Source organism: Lasioglossum baleicum, chromosome 7 (genome assembly GCF_051020765.1).
Source record: "Lasioglossum baleicum chromosome 7, iyLasBale1, whole genome shotgun sequence".
In the NCBI taxonomy this organism is placed as follows: domain Eukaryota; kingdom Metazoa; phylum Arthropoda; class Insecta; order Hymenoptera; family Halictidae; genus Lasioglossum; species Lasioglossum baleicum.
This window is the reverse complement of record NC_134935.1, coordinates 6,194,985-6,213,724: the sequence shown is the minus strand read 5'-3', so window position 1 is coordinate 6,213,724 and position 18,740 is coordinate 6,194,985. Positions and strand designations below refer to the sequence as shown.

The 18,740-nt window shown below is 40.3% G+C and overlaps 1 protein-coding gene across 7 annotated transcripts in view; it reads right to left on the bottom strand.

The window, feature by feature from the left end:
- Spri (Src homology 2 domain-containing protein sprint) overlaps positions 1–18,740 on the bottom strand; it is a 267,117-nt gene that overhangs the window by 133,988 nt on the left and 114,389 nt on the right. For 6 of the 7 annotated variants that reach the window (XM_076426790.1, XM_076426789.1, XM_076426792.1 and 3 more), the window contains one exon: positions 11,116–11,189. In XM_076426790.1, coding sequence (XP_076282905.1) covers positions 11,116–11,189 — 74 coding nt within the window. Of the gene's footprint in view, positions 1–11,115; positions 11,190–18,740 lie in introns of those variants that run through there. The other variant, XM_076426806.1, reaches the window with a different exon arrangement.

Here is an 18,740-nt window from a genome sequence, read left to right as displayed (position 1 = left end):
CTCGATACAAGAGACTCGGAGAGGAGAGACGAGAAAGAGAGAGCACCGCGGGGATTCCCCTGGGTTGGTTTCTCCGGCTGCCACCGGATATCCCCCTGATTTCTGACGACTAACGCGAGTCTGATGTTTGCGAGGGGAGCTACACGCGGCGCGTACACGGCCCGGCAACCCTTATCCCGACCACCCCCCGGTATCGTTAGCCATAGACAAAGGGTGTGTCGCCGAAATACGTGCCCCCAAGCGCCGCTAATTCCACCGATAATAGATTTCCAGCCCTGGCTTGAGTCGCGAGATTTTCTTCTTCCACGATTCTGCTAGCCTAACAAGGGATCTTCTTTTATTCCCTTTTATTCGACCGAGGGACCGGGCTGGGAGGTCAGCTTACTGTTATCTTTCCTGGTGAATGATTCTTCCGCGATCTTGCCCTCGGATGTGGCCAACTTTCGTGGTATGAGTTTCATGACTGCAGAAGAAAGTTTTCCGAGAGAAAATTTTAATAGTCGGGCCCCGAACAATTTTATTGCGAACCTGGAAACTTCAAGTTATCGTTATCGTCACCCGTCACCATTCATAATTTTAATTTAGAAAGAAAGATATAGGTGGTCCACCTAAATGTCTCCTTTATTTATTTGTGATGACTTGACTGCGAATCGTTATGCAAAACAAAAATTTCTTAACTGAATCGCAACAAACTGGAGTGAAATAGAAATTTACTTTCTTCTCTATTATGGTAGGTTGAAAACAATATAATGGTATGTTTAAATTTTCCTAATATTTTTGCTATTTTAAATTACACCTACTCATTCTTGTCATGAATGCATAAAATCCGCAGTCTAGTGATGACATAACAAATGTTTTCAATGCTATCTACATGGTATCACAAGACGAATGCTTTGAAAATGTTATTTTCTTCTCGAGGTCTATTTTCCCGGAGTTTTGACGGTCATCGATATTTTGTTTCTTGCAAATATATATTTGTTTTATTAATAACATGACATTGAAGTAACCTCTAGGGTAGGAGAATTTTAAAACAGTACAGAAATTGAAAGAATTCAAGGATAGCAATATATGATTTTCAATTTCTTGAAATTGTTGAAGAGGAAAGAAGTGTCTATGGATCATCATCTTGAATTAAGAGTACCACGAATAGTTTCCGAGTTTCTACTATAAAGTACAGTAAACACAGGTGTCCGCCGCGAGGAAGAATTAAGAATCGCGCACGTCTTGCGATAAGTTATCGTTTCAATTGCGGAGGAGAGAGAGGTTATATGGGAATGGCTGGTCTCCATCGGTACAGATTGATTAATAAGGGATTTGACTTACGACCGATAACGCAACACAGTCATCGGGATTCCAATAAGTCACCTGTACATGGTACGTGTCCGAAACGCGTTGCCAGCGCACCTGACATTCTCCCTTGCACCTGGCCCGACGATGATTAACGACACACCCGGCAATTATCAAGATCGAACATGATCGTTATCGATCGGTAAGTGAGACCGAAGGACATCGGAAAGGGAAAGGGGAATCCGGGTGAAACAGTGCTGTATAGCCGGGAGGGAACAATCCCCTCCCCCGCCTGTATCCAATTTATGGTCTACATCGATTACGATACCCTCAACGGTGGTGGCCGACACGGATGATTATCTTAATGATTATGTAGACAACGCGAGTCCCGACGAGCGACGCCTGAATTAACGAGACGTCGAGGGACGGGAAAAAAAGGGTTCGCGATAATAAATTGGAATCCAGACGAGTCTAGCGCTGGCTGGACCGATGGATGCTCATGAACTTGGGGAGAGTGTCGGAAGGAATATTTGCTGACGAGAATGGGGATCATGGTTTCTGGATACTGTGCGCCAGACTTTAATCCCCTAACGCATGCTGTCCTGCGTGACGCCAGCGAGTTTCATAGCCAAAAAATAGCGGGAAAAGAATGTAGGATATAAGAGCCATTCGATAAGGCATCGAGAAAAAATATGTCGTGTAAAATGTTCACCCTGTCTCTCGGGAGGGTAGTTGCGGTGTAAAATCGAAAAAAAAATGAATTTTCACTATGCAGTAATTAATTCGGATTTTTACGTTGAAAATCCTGATTGGAAAAGTTGGAAAAATGCAAATTTCATTCACATGTAAGTATTCTCCATGAATTTTGCCAAACCTATCTTGTGGTACAAAAAAATAAAAATCGGCATTTCGACGTTTTTCCCCGTGAAAAATTGATGTAGAATTATTTTCGATTATCCTGTACGTGCATTAGCACCGTGAAACATTTATCAATTCAACGGAAACATTGAATTTCCACTGTGATACAATCAAGAACCTCGTGATTCGTGTCGCAATAAAATCGACAAGTTCCATTCAGCAAGAAGTTATGGTTGTTTAACGTTACCGTTAAACCTTGTACGTTCCATATGCAACAGGCTAATAGTAATCAGTACAGTTGGCAAAGACGGTGTTCCGTGGTCGGTGTAAACCGGCCCAGACGAGAAAAATAAAATAAATATGTACAAACGAAATGAGAGAAATAAACGGAACTATGAGTTATCGATTGCCATCAAATCAAGATTCACCAGCAGGTACCTGTTCGGAGATCCCCGGGCTTCATCAACGTTCTCTTATTCGCTGCAACCCCTAAGAGCGGCTATATTTTCTCGATCATCGTTTCTCAGTGATCCCGAGTGGATATTAAAACATGGAATCGCCGTCATACATGAGTATCGAGGTGCGGATCGTAATTCAAGTAGGAGAGGCTCGTTAACTAGTCGCAGTGTAATCGTGCGATTCCAGTTCCCGATTTTTCGAGTGGAGTAATTACGGTTGGCGGACGATGAACCCGGCCGGGGTAGCTTCGTGCAAATAATTGAAGAGACATTTTCCAGATTCCCCCACCCTTAGTTACCGAATCTCTTTCCGAGGACCGTGTATTATTGACCGACTGCGTACATATTTCTCGGACGGTACGTGATCCACGAATATTTCACGAGCTTTCGTCCATTAAACAGCGGTCCGAGCAGCACTCCGCTCGGCCAGTATCTCGCGGACCGGGCAAATCCGGTTTTAATGCTACCGGGCACCGGTATCAAGGCTGCAGACAGCAAAGAACAAAAGAAAAAATGATTCGTTTCTTGAGCGGACAGCCGGGATGTTCCCGGGGCCGCATTAGATTCGCGTTAGACCGGACGGAATCGTTAAAGGGGATCTGGAAGAGGCTTCCAGACGCTATAAAAAGAGTGTTTACTGGCGGAGGATCGGTTTCAACGCGTCCTCGTAAGAAAGGATGGGATCCTATGATGGTTATCGGATCGATTGGCAAGTTAGCTGATAAACTATCACTGATAATAATGAGATGTGACTGTTCGGTGCAGGGGAAAGTCACTTGACACCGGACACCGGTATTTTATTAACCTCTTAACTGGCTGTGGCGGATATAATCGTCATCGCTGCATTCTATGCGTTTATGATCAAAATGGCTATATGCAATTTACAGTGATAGACAGATTAAGGGACGTTCAGACATAAACTAAACACGAAGGGGACGAAACATCGTTGATCTCAAAAAGAGACTTAATGTAGAAACATTAATCAATTTCGTCTTCGGAAGGAGGTCTATCTGCACTCTAGTAAAAATGAAAGTGACTCACTGACGATTGGCAAGTTAACTGATAAATTATCACTGATAATAATGAGATGTGACTGTTCGGTGCAGGGGAAAGTCACTTGACACCGGACACCGGTATTTTATTAACCTCTTAACTGGCTGTGGCGGATATAATCGTCATCGCTGCATTTTATGCGTTTATGATCAAAATGGCTGTATGCAATTTACAGCGATAGACAGATTCACCCTTGGACGGCGGACTAATTTTGTAACTGTACAATTAATAATGGTCTGATGTGTAGGTTTATTTAACATGCAATAGTTCCAACTTATTAAAATGTTTAAAAAAGGGAACAAAATTGCTGTTTGCCTCCTGTTTTATTACTTTTGCTGTTTTATTCTATTAAGGTGGGATCTCCTTTGCGCGTCTGGACGCAGCGTTTTGTTATCCCAGCGCCTTTTATACTGCATTCGTCATACTTCATCAGAACTGCGTGTAGACGCGAGCCACTGTGGCATACATCCAGACATAAACTGAACACGAAAGGGACGAAACATCTTTGATCTCAAAAAGAGTCTTAATGTAGAAACATTAATCAATTTCGTCTTCGGAAGGAGCTCTATCTACATTCTAGTAAAAATGAAAGTGACTCACTGACGATTGGCAAGTTAACTGATAAACTATCACTGATAATAATGAGATGCGACCGTTCGGTGCAGGGGAGAGTCACTTGACACCGAATAACAGTATTTTATTAACTTCTTAAGTGGCTGTGGCGGTTATAATCGTCATCACTAGACTACGGATTTTATGCGTTTATGGTCAAAATGGCAGTATGCAATTTAAAGCGATAGACAGATTCACTTTATTAACTGTACAATTAATCACGCTCAAATTCGATGTATAGGTTTATTTAGCATGGATTAGTTCCAATTTACTAAAACGTTTAAAGAAGTCACAAAAATTGCTGTCTGATTTTCACCATTTCCAATCGTTTACGTTGCTGTACGTTCAGACATAAACTGAACACGAAAAAGCCGATCCATCTAGCTCCTAGATTAATGCTTTAACATTAATTACTTTCATCCACGGAAGCTCTATCTGCGCTCCAATAAAAATGAAAGTGACTCAGTGGATAGTAAACACTGTTGATGGTATTAATCAAGCAACCAACAACTTTTTCGATAGATAAATGCTCGGCGTCACGGTCGAAAGCAGCACGCGAGATCGTCCGTCGTTTAATCCCGGGTGTAATGAGCGAAGGAGACGCGAGCTATTCAGACAATCAATTATCCACGATGACTTATGCGGCTCGATTAGTGTCCAAGCCGTGGAAATTAGTCCGTGCAGCGTCAATTATACTACATATGCCTCGGACACGTACGACGCCAACGGAAGACAACACACGGAGAAAATAGAAACAGGAAGAAGATGGTCCCAGGAGGATCGAGAAGAATGGCGATATTTCAAGGAGGGCGAACTTTTTAGCAAGATTACCAACCGATGATAATTCAACCGCGGGACTGCGGCCTGGGGATGGAATTTCATTTCAATTCCAAGCTCCCAACCCTGCACAGTGTGGCTCGTGTTCCAGGGGCTGTAAGTGACAGTGGCGTGGGACCGAAAATCTGGCCCGGACATCGGAAATCACGCGTCGAAACACGGCTTCCAAGTTTTTCTAATATTTCCACTGAAATGGACGGGATGCGACAGACTATTTTCGTTTTCGATTTAAATCGCACCTGGTCATTTTTGTCATAAATACTTTAAGGACAAAATTCATACCTTTTAAACGAATCCATTTTCGACTGAAGATCCGTAATACACTTTTAAAAAGAATACAAAGATGCATCGATCGATGTAAAACAAAATTAAAATTTCATTTGAGTAACTAGAGTAATTTTTAATTGAAGTTGGATAAAAATTGTTCGTACAGTGGGTGAAATTATGATACATTATTAAACGATATAATAAATGCATTGCGGTAAAAATTCATATCATTTAATGATAAGAACCTTTAATTTAATGAAGCCTTATTCTTCAGACCTTTCACCATTTGAAAGTTTAAAGGTATAGTAATTTAGGTCGTTGGATTCGTTTTGATATCAGCTACAATATTATGAAGTCAAAAATACATATTAGTTTTTAAAAATTCGAGGTGACTAATTATTTATGCATTGAAAAGTTCTTTTCTAATTTTTTGGATTGAAATTTGTATACTGCTGAATGTTGATTAAGTTTTGTTTAAAACGTTTTCTTCTCAGATTATCGGAAGTGTCTGATAAATCAGGTTCAGGTTTTAAATAAACACAATAATCAATCATTTTTGAAGTAACGGATTTTATAAACATAATTAAAAATATTTTATTTAAAACTGTGCGAGAAACATAATATTAATTATAAAAAAACAAAAATATAATTTTTATTGTATAAACAACAACAATTGACATTATATTATTATATATTATATTATATTGACAAATCGTTATTGTCATCACTTTCTTCTTCAACATCTTTCAATATTAATTGTTCGAGTGCATCATCAACATGCCAGAGGTTCGGCCTCAATTCAGGCGACACAACTCTTTAAACAATAATAACTTGTGTACCGGGACCGAATGGGATGTGATTCTTGCATGATTACAATGAGGAACAATGATACAATGATACAATGAGGAACGATGAGGGATTCGAAAGACATCCTTTACCAAAGATTGAAAACTTTGAAGATACTTTTTAGTTTATTGAGCATTGTTATCTCAATAAATTATAAATATTAAATATAGACAAATACTATTCATTTGCAACAAAAATGGACACATAATATTAAATAGATTCTCCAGGGTATCAATAAGAAAAGAGGTAATTTTTCAGTGGCAAATAGGATTCATAATATGTAGATTTTTTAATGCTTGTTCTAATCACAATTTTTAGTAAATCTGATTAATTTCATCGTTTTCGAATGTCATGGACATTTAGGAAGCAATATACATTCAATAAACATCGATTTAGGCACGTTTCTTTTTTACCAAATGAACAGCTAGATCGAGCGCGTGGACCAGTGGTCTTTCTTCCGACTTTTCATACCAAATACCTCAATGCGGGACACCGCGCTGATGGAAAAAGAAAATTGTATATCTCTGGAGTTCCTCCGAGAACCGATCTATCAAAATGGAAATTCTTCTAAATATCCGAAGTGTCATACGCGACCGTCTCCGCTCGGGAACAAAATATTCAACGGAGTAACGTGTTCATATACAAGGGAGAGAAACAGTTGATAGGGAAGCGAGAAGAAGGGTGGCCTCGGTGGTGTACGAAGGGTAGAGAGAGAGAGAGAACGTACAGGACGAACATTTCCGGCACGGGGGTGAGAAACTCAGGGTGGCAGGGTGATGAGAAAAATGGAAATTTCATTCGCGTCAACAGTGAACGATACACGGCGAACGAGCTTTTCGGAGCGTAACTCGACGCGCACATGTCGTTATCGGGCCGCGAGTTTTTCCGTATCGAGTTGATCCTCTTTTTACATCGTTTTTCACGCGCGTCTCGCCGGCGTTGCCAGCTGCATGCTCGCCTCTCCGGGAATTTTTTCCCGGACTTCAATAAAAAATAATTCCACCGTGTCCCGGAATTTCGCTACGTGCAGAGAGGAATTACGCTCTCTCTCTCTCTCTCTCTCTCGCGGTCCCGAGCCGTGAGAGAAACGGAGCCACGCGAGCTTCGAATTCTATGTAAGCAGTTTCGCTGAAAGGAGACCGAATTGGACCTTTGATTTCTCGGAACTTTTCTTCGCCGAACTCGCTCGAATATGAATGACTTCGTGAGAGTAATGTTTCACCGTTCCCTGGCTCCGACTACTGGACCGAACTCCAGTGATCTATTTCTGTGACACCGGATTTATAGAAATTCTTGCTGGTTTTTATTGGAGAGGTTCGGGTAAATTCTCGAGTTTTCAGAGGCTGTCTGATGGAAACGGGAATGCAGGGATACATTGGGGATGGAAGTTCGCGATTTTAGTTGGTACGCGTCCACAGATGATCAAAGGGCTGATCCCTGAGGTGATTTCATGAAAAACACGGACCAATCACAGTAGAATCATATTCTCAAAATTATTTTCGTGATTCTTCTAAATATTTCATTGGTCTTTATACAGCTTGACACTAATAATTTTTTAATTGGTCACGTTTAGATGTCGGTGATGTTTAGCTTGTTCGATGGCATTCGTTTTGCCAGGTGAAGTAGAATTCTAGAACAACGCGAAGTGGTCGTGGACAGCTCGACGAGGAGGAAGGAAAATTCGGTAACGAGCTGGCTGCTAGAGACAAAAAGTGCTCGTTACGGGCCACAGATATCAGAAGCCCGCTTGCAGCTTGCGAGGATGGTTCTAACCGGCAAGAAACGACAGTCAGCTGGCAGGCGAAAGCGATTACGCATAATATTATAGCGTTGATCCCAGACACATGCCGCGAATTAGCTCGTTTGTACGCGGAAATGCTAATTTCTACGTATTTATTGCTCTCTGTTTAAGGGAAACAGGCTCGAATATCGAATTTTTCCACAAATTTGTTTACTTGCTAATTGACACCGTTCGGTATGAGAATTTATAATTAAAACAATTTTTTTCGGAGGCTACACCCCGCGACAAGACAATAAGAAAATGAATAGAGGCTGTAATTCTAGGAAGAATTTTCTTCTTCCTTCATTTGATAATACATTTATTCTTTGATTCCGTTTCTTTTCTTCTCGGTCGGTTTCTGGAGATCCGGATGAAGATTGATGCGCGAGCTTCTCCCTCCGTGAACATTCTCACCGAGAAACTATTCGAATTAAGAAAGGTTTCGGGACGCGATCCGCAGGGAACTTTTGTCATTAGAGGCCGTTCATTAATTTGTACGTGTTTCGCAATAATTCCTGCACAAACGCGACGATACAGCAGCCAGACAATCGAAGCGGAGTCAGTGAATTCTTCTTGATGATCGAGTTCAGTTTCGTGCGAAAGGAAAACCGAATGACCAATCAAGTCGATTGAAAGATGACTCATTTTCATATGCTGCGACGATCACAGTGAAGTCACGTACTTATGTAGATATATTCTAGACGTTGATCTACTTCGGAAGATCTTTAATCATGTTCACTTTAAGATTGCTGATTTTATTTTTATGTAAAGTTGACACATTCTGATAAAATTGTTAGAGAACCAGTCCGCCATTGTTCCCTTCCACAAAGCCCTGTTAACATTTCAAAACCGACTGCAAATAGTTGTAGCAGAATCATTAATGTCAGTTGTTAAACTTTGCGAAAACTGCACGAATTTTAATGTTGTAACGGCGGCAATGCGTTTCGGAGGTACACAGAGGTCGTTTAAAATTTCTACTGCAGTGGCAACTTAAAAAAAAAAAGGCTATACGCACGTACGGAAAATATGAAACTCCATTAAAACACAGGAACGTATGAATAATAGTAAACAAAATGTGCATCCCAGTTGTGAAAGTGAAGTATTTATCTGGAAATTATTCGACAGTATCGATTAGAACCACGTTTAAGGAGACGGTCCAATAGAACGCCGACGCAACTGGTTCCGTCCGAGTCATCCAATATTTTCAAACAAATGGGGAACCGGAAACGGGTGTCGGCGGAACGATTTAATAACAATCTCGAGACAGCCAGGCGCGAAAATAAAATCAAGAAGGCGGCATAAATCGCAACGAACGAGCGGCCGCCTCGCAATAACGTCGAAAGTTAGGCGCGCATTTAATCCAACGAGGCGGCCGTTATATGGTGTCCCATATACCATCGTGGATATTGTAGGCGAAGTCTCCCATAGATCACTAGGAAGCCCTTACGATATGGAAATTATTCCGCGTGCGCGCTGCCACGAGGCGTCCGGGAAGATTTCCATCATAAATTACGTGGAAATCGTGATTTAGCCATGGTCACGCGAAAGGGGTGGCTAACGATGCTTGTTTGACGGTCCACCCCGTTCGAAGGACTGCGATCTAGCCGTCACGCTCGGATCTCGATCCTTAACCTTCGGTTACTCGCACTCCGTTTTCTACACAACTGTGTTACATAGAACTCTGTAAGACTCCAACATAAATAAATCCCAACAAAAACATCCTGTAAACAGGAGTCAAGTTCCTACGGCCGTAAAAAGTTGTGAGATCAAACAAAATACGGCCAAGTTCGTTAGATTAGAAATACCTCTTGCAATACTGAAAAAATCGTTTGTAAAAATTACTTTAAAAGAACGCTATTTAATTTTTAAAGAGGTACATGGAGGGCTAGATTATTTAAACTTGCCCGCTACCCAACACCTTTTATGGCCATTGGTTTAAAAAGTAACGGCCAAGTTTGAATAATTTAGACCTCCATGGAACTCTTTAAAAATTAAATAGCGTTCTTTTAAATTAATTTTTACAAACGCTTTTTTCAGTATTGCAAAAGGTATTTCTAAGCTAACGAACTTGGCCGTATTTTGTTTGATCTCACAACTTTTTACGGCCATAGGAACTTGGCTCCTGTTTACAGGAAGTTTTTGTTGGGATTTCATCCATTTTTGTTGAAATTTCATCAATTATCAAGTAGGTATTACTCTTATCCCTGATTCATTAAATCCTAAACATTTTTTATCTTTAAGGCGGACATTAAGTAAATTAATGAATGCATGTTCGTTTTACTACCTATTTATACCTATTTCGTAATGTTTTTTTTTCAATACAATCCCTTTAATAAATGTTAAATGCTTCCGGCGCAACGGTTCGATCGTTTATTACAAATTATGAAGCAATTTTGCTAATTAACAAACAAAATCAACCCCTTTAAGGTGTAAAATTTCAAACTTTGATAATTATTCCTTTGAGTGTTCGTTATGGTGGACCTATACCAAATTTCAAGCTTGTAGGTCAATGGGAAGTACCCAAAAGGTTTTGATGATCTGTCAGTCAGTCAGTCAGTGACAAATTTACCGATTTTTGAGGTCCTACATCTCGGAACCTACTAATGTTGGAAGATTAATGTTTTGTCAATATTGAGACATGAAAGCATTTAACAAGTGTACGAAATTACATCTCTCCATCTGCCTCCAGTGCCGAGTTATAAGCCTTTAAAAACCGGCTAAGTTGTTTCGTGTAAAAAGAGGTAGTGCGAGAACTTGGCTGGTGCACTACCGTGCACCTAGATTTTTATCTAGAGTGGCATGTGTAACCATAGTTATGAAACTGAGGTCTGAGTCAATATTTAAAAAAAAAAATGAGTTCAGCAGTTATTTCACGTGACACTGATGTAAACTAAATTAATTTGTTACTTCAACATTATATGGAATTCATTTAGTGTTAATTATGAAAGTGGTCTAAGTGGAAGATATAAGTATGTTTATTGCCCCGAAATATTTGTTTGACTTGTTATAGTACCTGAACGCCATGAAAAGTGAATTTACTCGGGACGATCGGATCGATCGACTCGAGTAGTCTTGCTCTTGACCTCGAGAGGACAAAGAGAAAGAAGAAGTACTCACCGATCGTAGGAATTCGGGGTCGTGCAGAGTTCGCTCAGCATGCAGTCCAGATCGGTCGCCAGGGAATTAAGCAGCTGAAAGAGAAATAGAAAGGAGTTAGGGGTTGCCGAAACACGCTTCGTCTCCGAGAGGCGCGTCAATCAATTTCTAATACATTCTGAATACAGTTTCAAAAATTATTGCATTCGAATACTCGCCAGAAGTGTGTCTCTAATTGTACAAAATCGCCGCAACTATAATATTTTAGCTTTTTATTTGATTTTACTTTCAGCCACAGCTAGTTAAGCTGTCAAAGTACTTTGAAGCGCACTCCTGTGCAATTATTAACATATCTTTTAAACAAATTATTTTTAAAAAAATCGGTTTACACTGAAAGATTCGTCGTTCAAAGGCGCACAAATTGCATTTTGAAATTTCAGTATAGACCTCATAGTTTCGGAGGTATTTAATAAAATGGATCACCTCAACTTCAAGGGCTATTTTCACCCCGTCAGCATGAATGTCAGCACTTACAAAAAAATACGTGTCAAATATTTTTTGTTTGAATTCATTTTGGGCGTGTTACTCTTTGTGTTCCTTATCGAGAATTCTTTCTCGAGAGTTTCTCGAGAAATTTTATAATTGTTTGTTTCTCATTCCTCGAGAAGTGGAAAATGTTGAGAAATCAGGAACACTAGTTACTGTTGGATAACCTCCCTTGTAAGTGTCGCCTCTCGTTGTATTCCTACTCTTTGGCGAAGAGCTTGTGAACCGCTCGTGAACATTTGGCGATCAACTCTGGCCACTGTGGACCCGACTAAGATGTTGCTGTTCCGGCGAACGTGTTGAACAATCCACTTCTTAGCCCGTAATTTCCAGACAGCAGTCTATGGATAGAGCATCTTCCCGGGTACTAATGGAACCCGTTAAACTGTAACATCGTATCATTTGCCGCGGGTCGAAATTACGCAACGCGAACGCAGCTATTAAGCGTCGAACAGCATGAATTAAATTCAATTTTCCGCCGGAACTCCGTCCCATTAGCGAAACACTGTCATAATGAACCGACTGGTATTAGTATATCGCGGATGCCAAGCGCATCGGCTACCTGCAATCACGTTAATCTCTAATTGAACGTGTTGCAGGGAAACCACGTCGTAAAATGTTGCCGAACGACCCGCGAGAAACTCTGTTGTTACCTCGGGCCAACGTAATTCGTTGATACATAGCAGTATGCCAGTCGAAGGCGAACAACAATTTCCGGTTGCCAGCGTCGCGACGCGTTGCATAACTGTCTCCATACACTTCTGCGTCCAACGATCTTCGACTCCAGATTTCGTAGAAACTTCGAATCTCGTTGGCAGAGTGTACAATCTTCCTCGAAAGTCCGCGAAGTTCTTACAGGTCTGTTTGGAGAAGCGAAAGAATCCTTGGCGAAGTTTGCACGACTTTATTTCGGCAGGGCAAACTGAAAGTCGAGCAGAGAAGATCGAAGCAATTTTGAAGTTTCCATGACGCTGCGTTACTTGTAGCGGGAATTTAATGGTCTACAATCGAATCGAACTATTTACTTTCAAATTTCAACCCGCTACGTGCTTACTAGAGATTTCGGTAAAATGTTCTCCCCTTTCTATGACAACGTGGTGACGATTCTGAACAGAGTCAAATAAATAGACTGCGGATCTTCATACAAGATAAAAATGTTTTGCATTGATTGCGGGAAGCAGGAATAACATGAAAATTGATTCCATCCCTTAGCGACTTTGTTACATTAGAAACAACATTGGAACCTTCTCGAATTGTTTAAATCTTTCATAAATGCATAAAGATCCGCAGTCTACTGATAAATATGTGTGTTATTCATTTTCTGTAAACCAAAATCAAATTGTATAGTAATTCTATATCAAAAGAAATTCTCATCGCGTTCAATGTTGAGTAACTTTATCTATAGGCTAGATGTAAGTGAAATTTAATCATTATTCCTTTAAGGCTAATTTAGAATTCGAAGGTTGCGCGAGCTCCATTGGATTTTTACCTCAGAGATCGCAGGATTACACCAGGAAATTTCAAGTCCTGTCTCGACTCTCTCCATCAGTTTACCGAAACCATCGATTTCCATCGGCCTTGCTAGCAAAGGTTCGACACCCGGAATATCTAACCGGCGTCCTATGGGGTTCCATGCTTCGTTGCCCGCGTGACTCACGCCGAATATACATGAGGTTCCGTGTACGATCCAAATATCCCCGAATTACATCTCTAGACTGTGGTCACAAGTTTGAGTAATTTGTAAAAAAAAACTTTTAAAAAACAAAAGAATTAATTTGGAGTGCAAAACCTGTTTCTTGGGATTCGAAGCCCAACGAGAGTTCTTCAGCGTCAGATAACGAGGCAGTAGAAACTATCGAGTCATTATCGCGGCCTAGAGAGCATTAATTCTCTTCGTACCGTGAAACGGAACGAGAGAAAAAAAAAGACAATTCGGTAGCGAGCCTACGGTTATTGCGTCACCCTTTTCACGGAGCCCCTATTCACGGCTTTAATTACGCGCGGTCATTGTGCAATCCCGTATTAATGCCGACAGAACGGCTCGAGTGGAATTACATAAATAATGAACGGAAGCAAGTTCGCTTTCATGAGAGTACCGTGCGGCTGACGGACTTCGGAGAAGTTGGTGAAATAGGAGGAGAAACGGGGTCGGTAAATAATTTCGTTTAAACCGAGTCGGTAGCGGAAGGGTGCAGGCAACTGACGCGAACCAGAAGATTGTTAGTTCTCGATCGGAACCACTTGTGACGCCGAGGAATGATCGAGAGTCTTAAGACTCGGAAACTGTACTTGTGGGGTGGAAAAGTTTCTCGACGATTACCTCTTCACGTCGCCGCAACCGTCAGACAATGAAAATTCATTCGAGACGATAAAGAGTTTGTCTGAAATTGAGGGCGGCGGGGGAACATTACGAAAAAGTTTGGTTGAAGTGCTTTCACTGGCGACGAATGACAAGTAAAAAATAATATAAGCTTTTTCAATATACAATTACTCGCCGTGAAATCAACTTTTGTTATTTATTACAAATGCTTATGAAGATGTTCAAAAAAAAGGCTAGAATATAAAATTCGATAGAATTTTGTACAATTTTCATTTGTTTTGGATCTACCAAGGATGTTCCCATTAAAAATATGATTTTATTCCAATCCGCTTCCTTAAAATTTGTTTCGACAGAAATTGGAAAATGCATGAACAACAGCAGTCTATTTATTACTGTTCCATAGCATAACTGGTTCTCTTCGCAACACATTGAACGTATAACTTCGTAAATGTGAATGAAGATTCGTACTACGACTTGTGTTTACAGTTTACAACCTTGTCTTTACAACTTTGTGTTTACAACCTTGTGTTTACGTGTACCACTTATGTTTACAACCTTGAACTAATACCTTCAGCTTATCTGTGTCGCAAACGAAACAATATGATCATGACATGGAACACTAATAAATAGTAACAATAAAAATAAAATCAGTTTGATGACGAAGAAACTTTACCATAAATTTTTAAGAGAACGCTCGAGTTTTAACCCATGATTCCTTCTGCACTTTTTATCCTTGTGACTAGTAGAACACGATGCAATAAAAAAAAATTGTTCACCTTCCGACCTTGAAGTTCCAGGTCAAGGTTAATTTTGCAGCACCTTCGTCGCGACATATATTGGGTTGGCAAATAAGTTCGTTCGGTTTTTTAGGCTGGAATAAATTACAAAAACCGAACGAACTTATTTGCCAACCCAATACAATACGTATTTCTGTACCAAATTTTCGTATTCACTTTGTCCGTACAATTTTTTCCGAAACTGCGAACCTCGTCTTGACAAATGCCTCTGAGAGAGAGAGAGTGGCTGATACGTATTAAGCGAGGCAATAACGCGTTTAGAGCGTAGCGTGACGCACATTTTCGAGCGCAATTTAAATACCACAGCGACCCTAGGCGGCGGTGGCCTTAAAGGGTCATCGCGAGAATGTAATTGCGATTCACCCTGCCTCTGCCACCCCCTGCACACACAACCCTCCCCCGTCACGGACCGCAATCTGTCGATACGAGTATCGAGCCGCGTTGTGACACGGGTACGTCACCCCATCCGCGAATCTCAGACTGTTTCTGAAATTTTCATATCCGCCCCTGCCAGACGTGTCTCCGCTGACAAGTAACAGAGTACGTGTCATTGTATTCGGCGAGGCTCCATAAGTTTTTCGTCACTCCTGTCCGATGCTATCACTTCACCGTCATTTAGAACTCCCGGTGGAACTAGAGATTTCGTTTGAGGGTAAACTCCGAGGTTTTTGTTAATCTTGCCGCGGATGAACTTGACGGCAGAACTTGTCCCAAGCTTAAGGTACTATGTTTAATTAAGGAAGTGTAATCAAGATCTGAGTCACGCTGGAATCAGCGAGAAGAGATCTCGGGGAAGACCCTTGGAAACTGAAGAAACTGTTTCTCAAACAATTACTTTCGAAATGTGTTTTGTAAAAGTAAAATGTCTCGGGCATATATTAAACGATGGAGTTTAACTCTAACTGTAAGATAAATCGTAGTGCAACGGGTGAACTCTTTTATTCGTGTTCTTGACAAACGCGATTCTTGCTTTGACTGCAGCAATAAATTATGTAGCAGTAGGTTTTGAGTGCCACCAATTTTGTTTGTATTCAGAACACATCATTCTTCCATAAAATGCTTGTACATATTATTTGATGATGAATTAGGAATAAAAGCATGTTACCTTATCACGTGACAAAACGCTTACGGCTTTAAGCTAGAGAGCAAAGCTAATGCCAAACTTGACAGGAGAATAAGAAGCTACAAGCACAATATCACCGTGTGAAATAGCTTCGATTCGATTTCGTTTATTCCGAAAACGTGACTGGAGAAAACGTATCTGGCGCGACGTAGCTCACGACAAATGATTCACGGGATAACTTGACAGAGCTATTGCATAATCCCGTATTAATGTCACGGGCGTTACGTGATAAGACGTAAGCTCGATGAGCTTACAGATTCACCGACCACTCACACAGAAAAGCACGAAGACTTCCTCGAGACTTGTTCTCTCCTCTACGTGCTCCGCACACGAAGGGAACTTACTTTATTATAAAAATCCCCTCTCGACCGGGGATCATCACCATCGAATGTAATACTCGGTTCAAGCGGAGTAGAGATTTTTCAGAAACGAGTGCCACGGTCACTGTGGATTGTTAGCTACTCCGAACAGGATTAAAGTGGAGACTCCTCCTCGTCTAATTACGAGTATTATCAACGTCGCTGATTCTCCAAATAAAAGAGAATTATTTTTTGATGCCCTTAATCCGGCAGCCACCCTTCACTTTGACATTTATCCCCTGCCTTCGATAATAAATTGTTCGGGGAGGAAAATATATACCGGGTGATATTAAAGTCGGTTGCGTATACGGATTTTATGCATTTATAACCTGAATAAATAAAATACACAACTGCGAACGCACCACAACTTTATGCCAGTTTCTTTAAAAAAGAAACACATTTACATTCAACTTCTGTTTCTTACAAGTGACTTGGAAAATATTTATTTTGCATTAAAAATAATTATTCTCCGTTTTATACTTCGAAATACTTTATAAAAGAATTGCACTGTCGAATTTATGAAACATTTGGAAGTTTCAAAAAATCTTTTCGTCGTGTTTGAATCATTTAACCTTTATGTCGACAACCGAGTATCTGGGTGCTCATTTTCAATTTATTTCTATAACTTCTTTGATATGTTTGTTGACAAATAGCAAAATTATTGCAGATTTTATATTCTTGGATGATCACAGACTGATTTATTATTAAGAACAAAACTCACCACACAACCGAGTACGTATAATAATAATTTTAAAGTGTTGACTTTACTAAACGGAAAAGATGACGGACGGACGTCTCGCGGTCTTTTGTAGTAATAAATCGTTTCGAGGCTCGTCGGTCGATTCCGTAGCGGTGTTGCGCGAAACTTTATCGGACGTCTTCTCCACGTTCAATATTGACTTTACGAAACTGCCTCCGGATGGAAACCTTCTAATTTTCCGGGCTCCGATTCCGTGATGCAATGCAAATACAGCAGGCATTCGGTGTACAAGGAGGGAAACGCCGCACCGGTGTATCCAGGAACGGGATGCTCCCGCGCAAACCTCATTTCTTCCCCAATGCTCCAGAAACCTTTCCGCTTCTTCCGGAGACACCGTTCCCTCGCAAAGGAATATGAAATTTGGTAATATATTTTTCATCTCGGGAGCCCGGGATGAATGTGGACCTCGCGGAGCTGCGCTTCGAGGATTAAGTTACGCTCCGGGCTTCCTTCCAGAAGTCGGGAATGTTTAAAACTTCGTGAGTCGGGTTCGAAAGGCGCAGCGATCCTTCTCGATTGTAGTAGGTCCGATCTTGAACAGTAACGTTCAACAAACATCACTTTTTCTTTGTCGACGTATTGACCATGTCGGAGTTATATAACTGAGAAACTAATTAATCAATTTCCATGAAATTTCCAATACAGTCACTGACAATTTAAAGTGGACACCCTTAAAAATCGCATAACTTTTTAGAAATTGGACCAAAGGACTTGAATTTTTTTAAGATGTCAGACCGGCTAGTTCGCTAGAGAATAAGTAAACAAAAATTTAATACGATTGCAATTGGTAGGAATTATACAAAATTTTTAAAAATGATGTTTTGTCAACTTTTTTTATCTGGGCCTGTAACGATAATTTAAAAAATGCGTTTTATAGATTTCGGTAACTTATATGCATACTGAAAATTTCATCGAAATCGGTCTACATTGCAATGAGCTACATACGTTTAAAGATGAGAGCTTAAGGGTGAAAGTCGCAGATTTTCAGCCTTGCCAGGGCATTTCGCCCTTACGTGATCATCTTTAAACGTTTGTAGCTCATTGCAATGTTGACCGATTTCGATGAAATTTTCGGTATGCATATAAGTTACCGAAATCTATAAAACGCATTTTTTAAATTATCGTTACAGGCCCAGATAAAAAAGTTGACGAAACATCATTTTTAAAAATTTTGTGTAATTCCTACCAATTGCAATCGTATTAAATTTTTGTTTACTTATTCTCTAGCGAACTAGCCGGTCTAACATCTTAAAAAAATTCAAGTCCTTTGGTCCAATTTTTAATATGTTATGCGATTTTTAAGGGTGTCCAGTGTAAATTGTCAGTGACTGTATGTACATAACTTGTATGAAACTCCGAAACAGTTGTAACAAGCAGCTTTCACTATATTTTGTCTGAATTCACAATTGTGGGTCACAATTGTCAAAAAATAAAAATGTTCTACCTGAATTGCAACAAACTGGAGTGAAATGGAGATTCATTTTCTTCCCTAATATGTTTAACGAGTTGAAAATAATACAACAGTGTTCTTAAATTCTTCTAACGTGTATACTATTTTAAATTACAACTACTCACTTCTGTCATAAATGCATAAAATCAGCTGTCTACAGATCACATAGTAAATTAATCCACGTACCTCAAGTTATTCCGATTTAAAGTTAGCGCCACGAATTATGAGACCGACTGTATACGTCTTAATGTTTTGTCGCGGCGTGTACACGGTTGAAAAATGGAAAAAAAA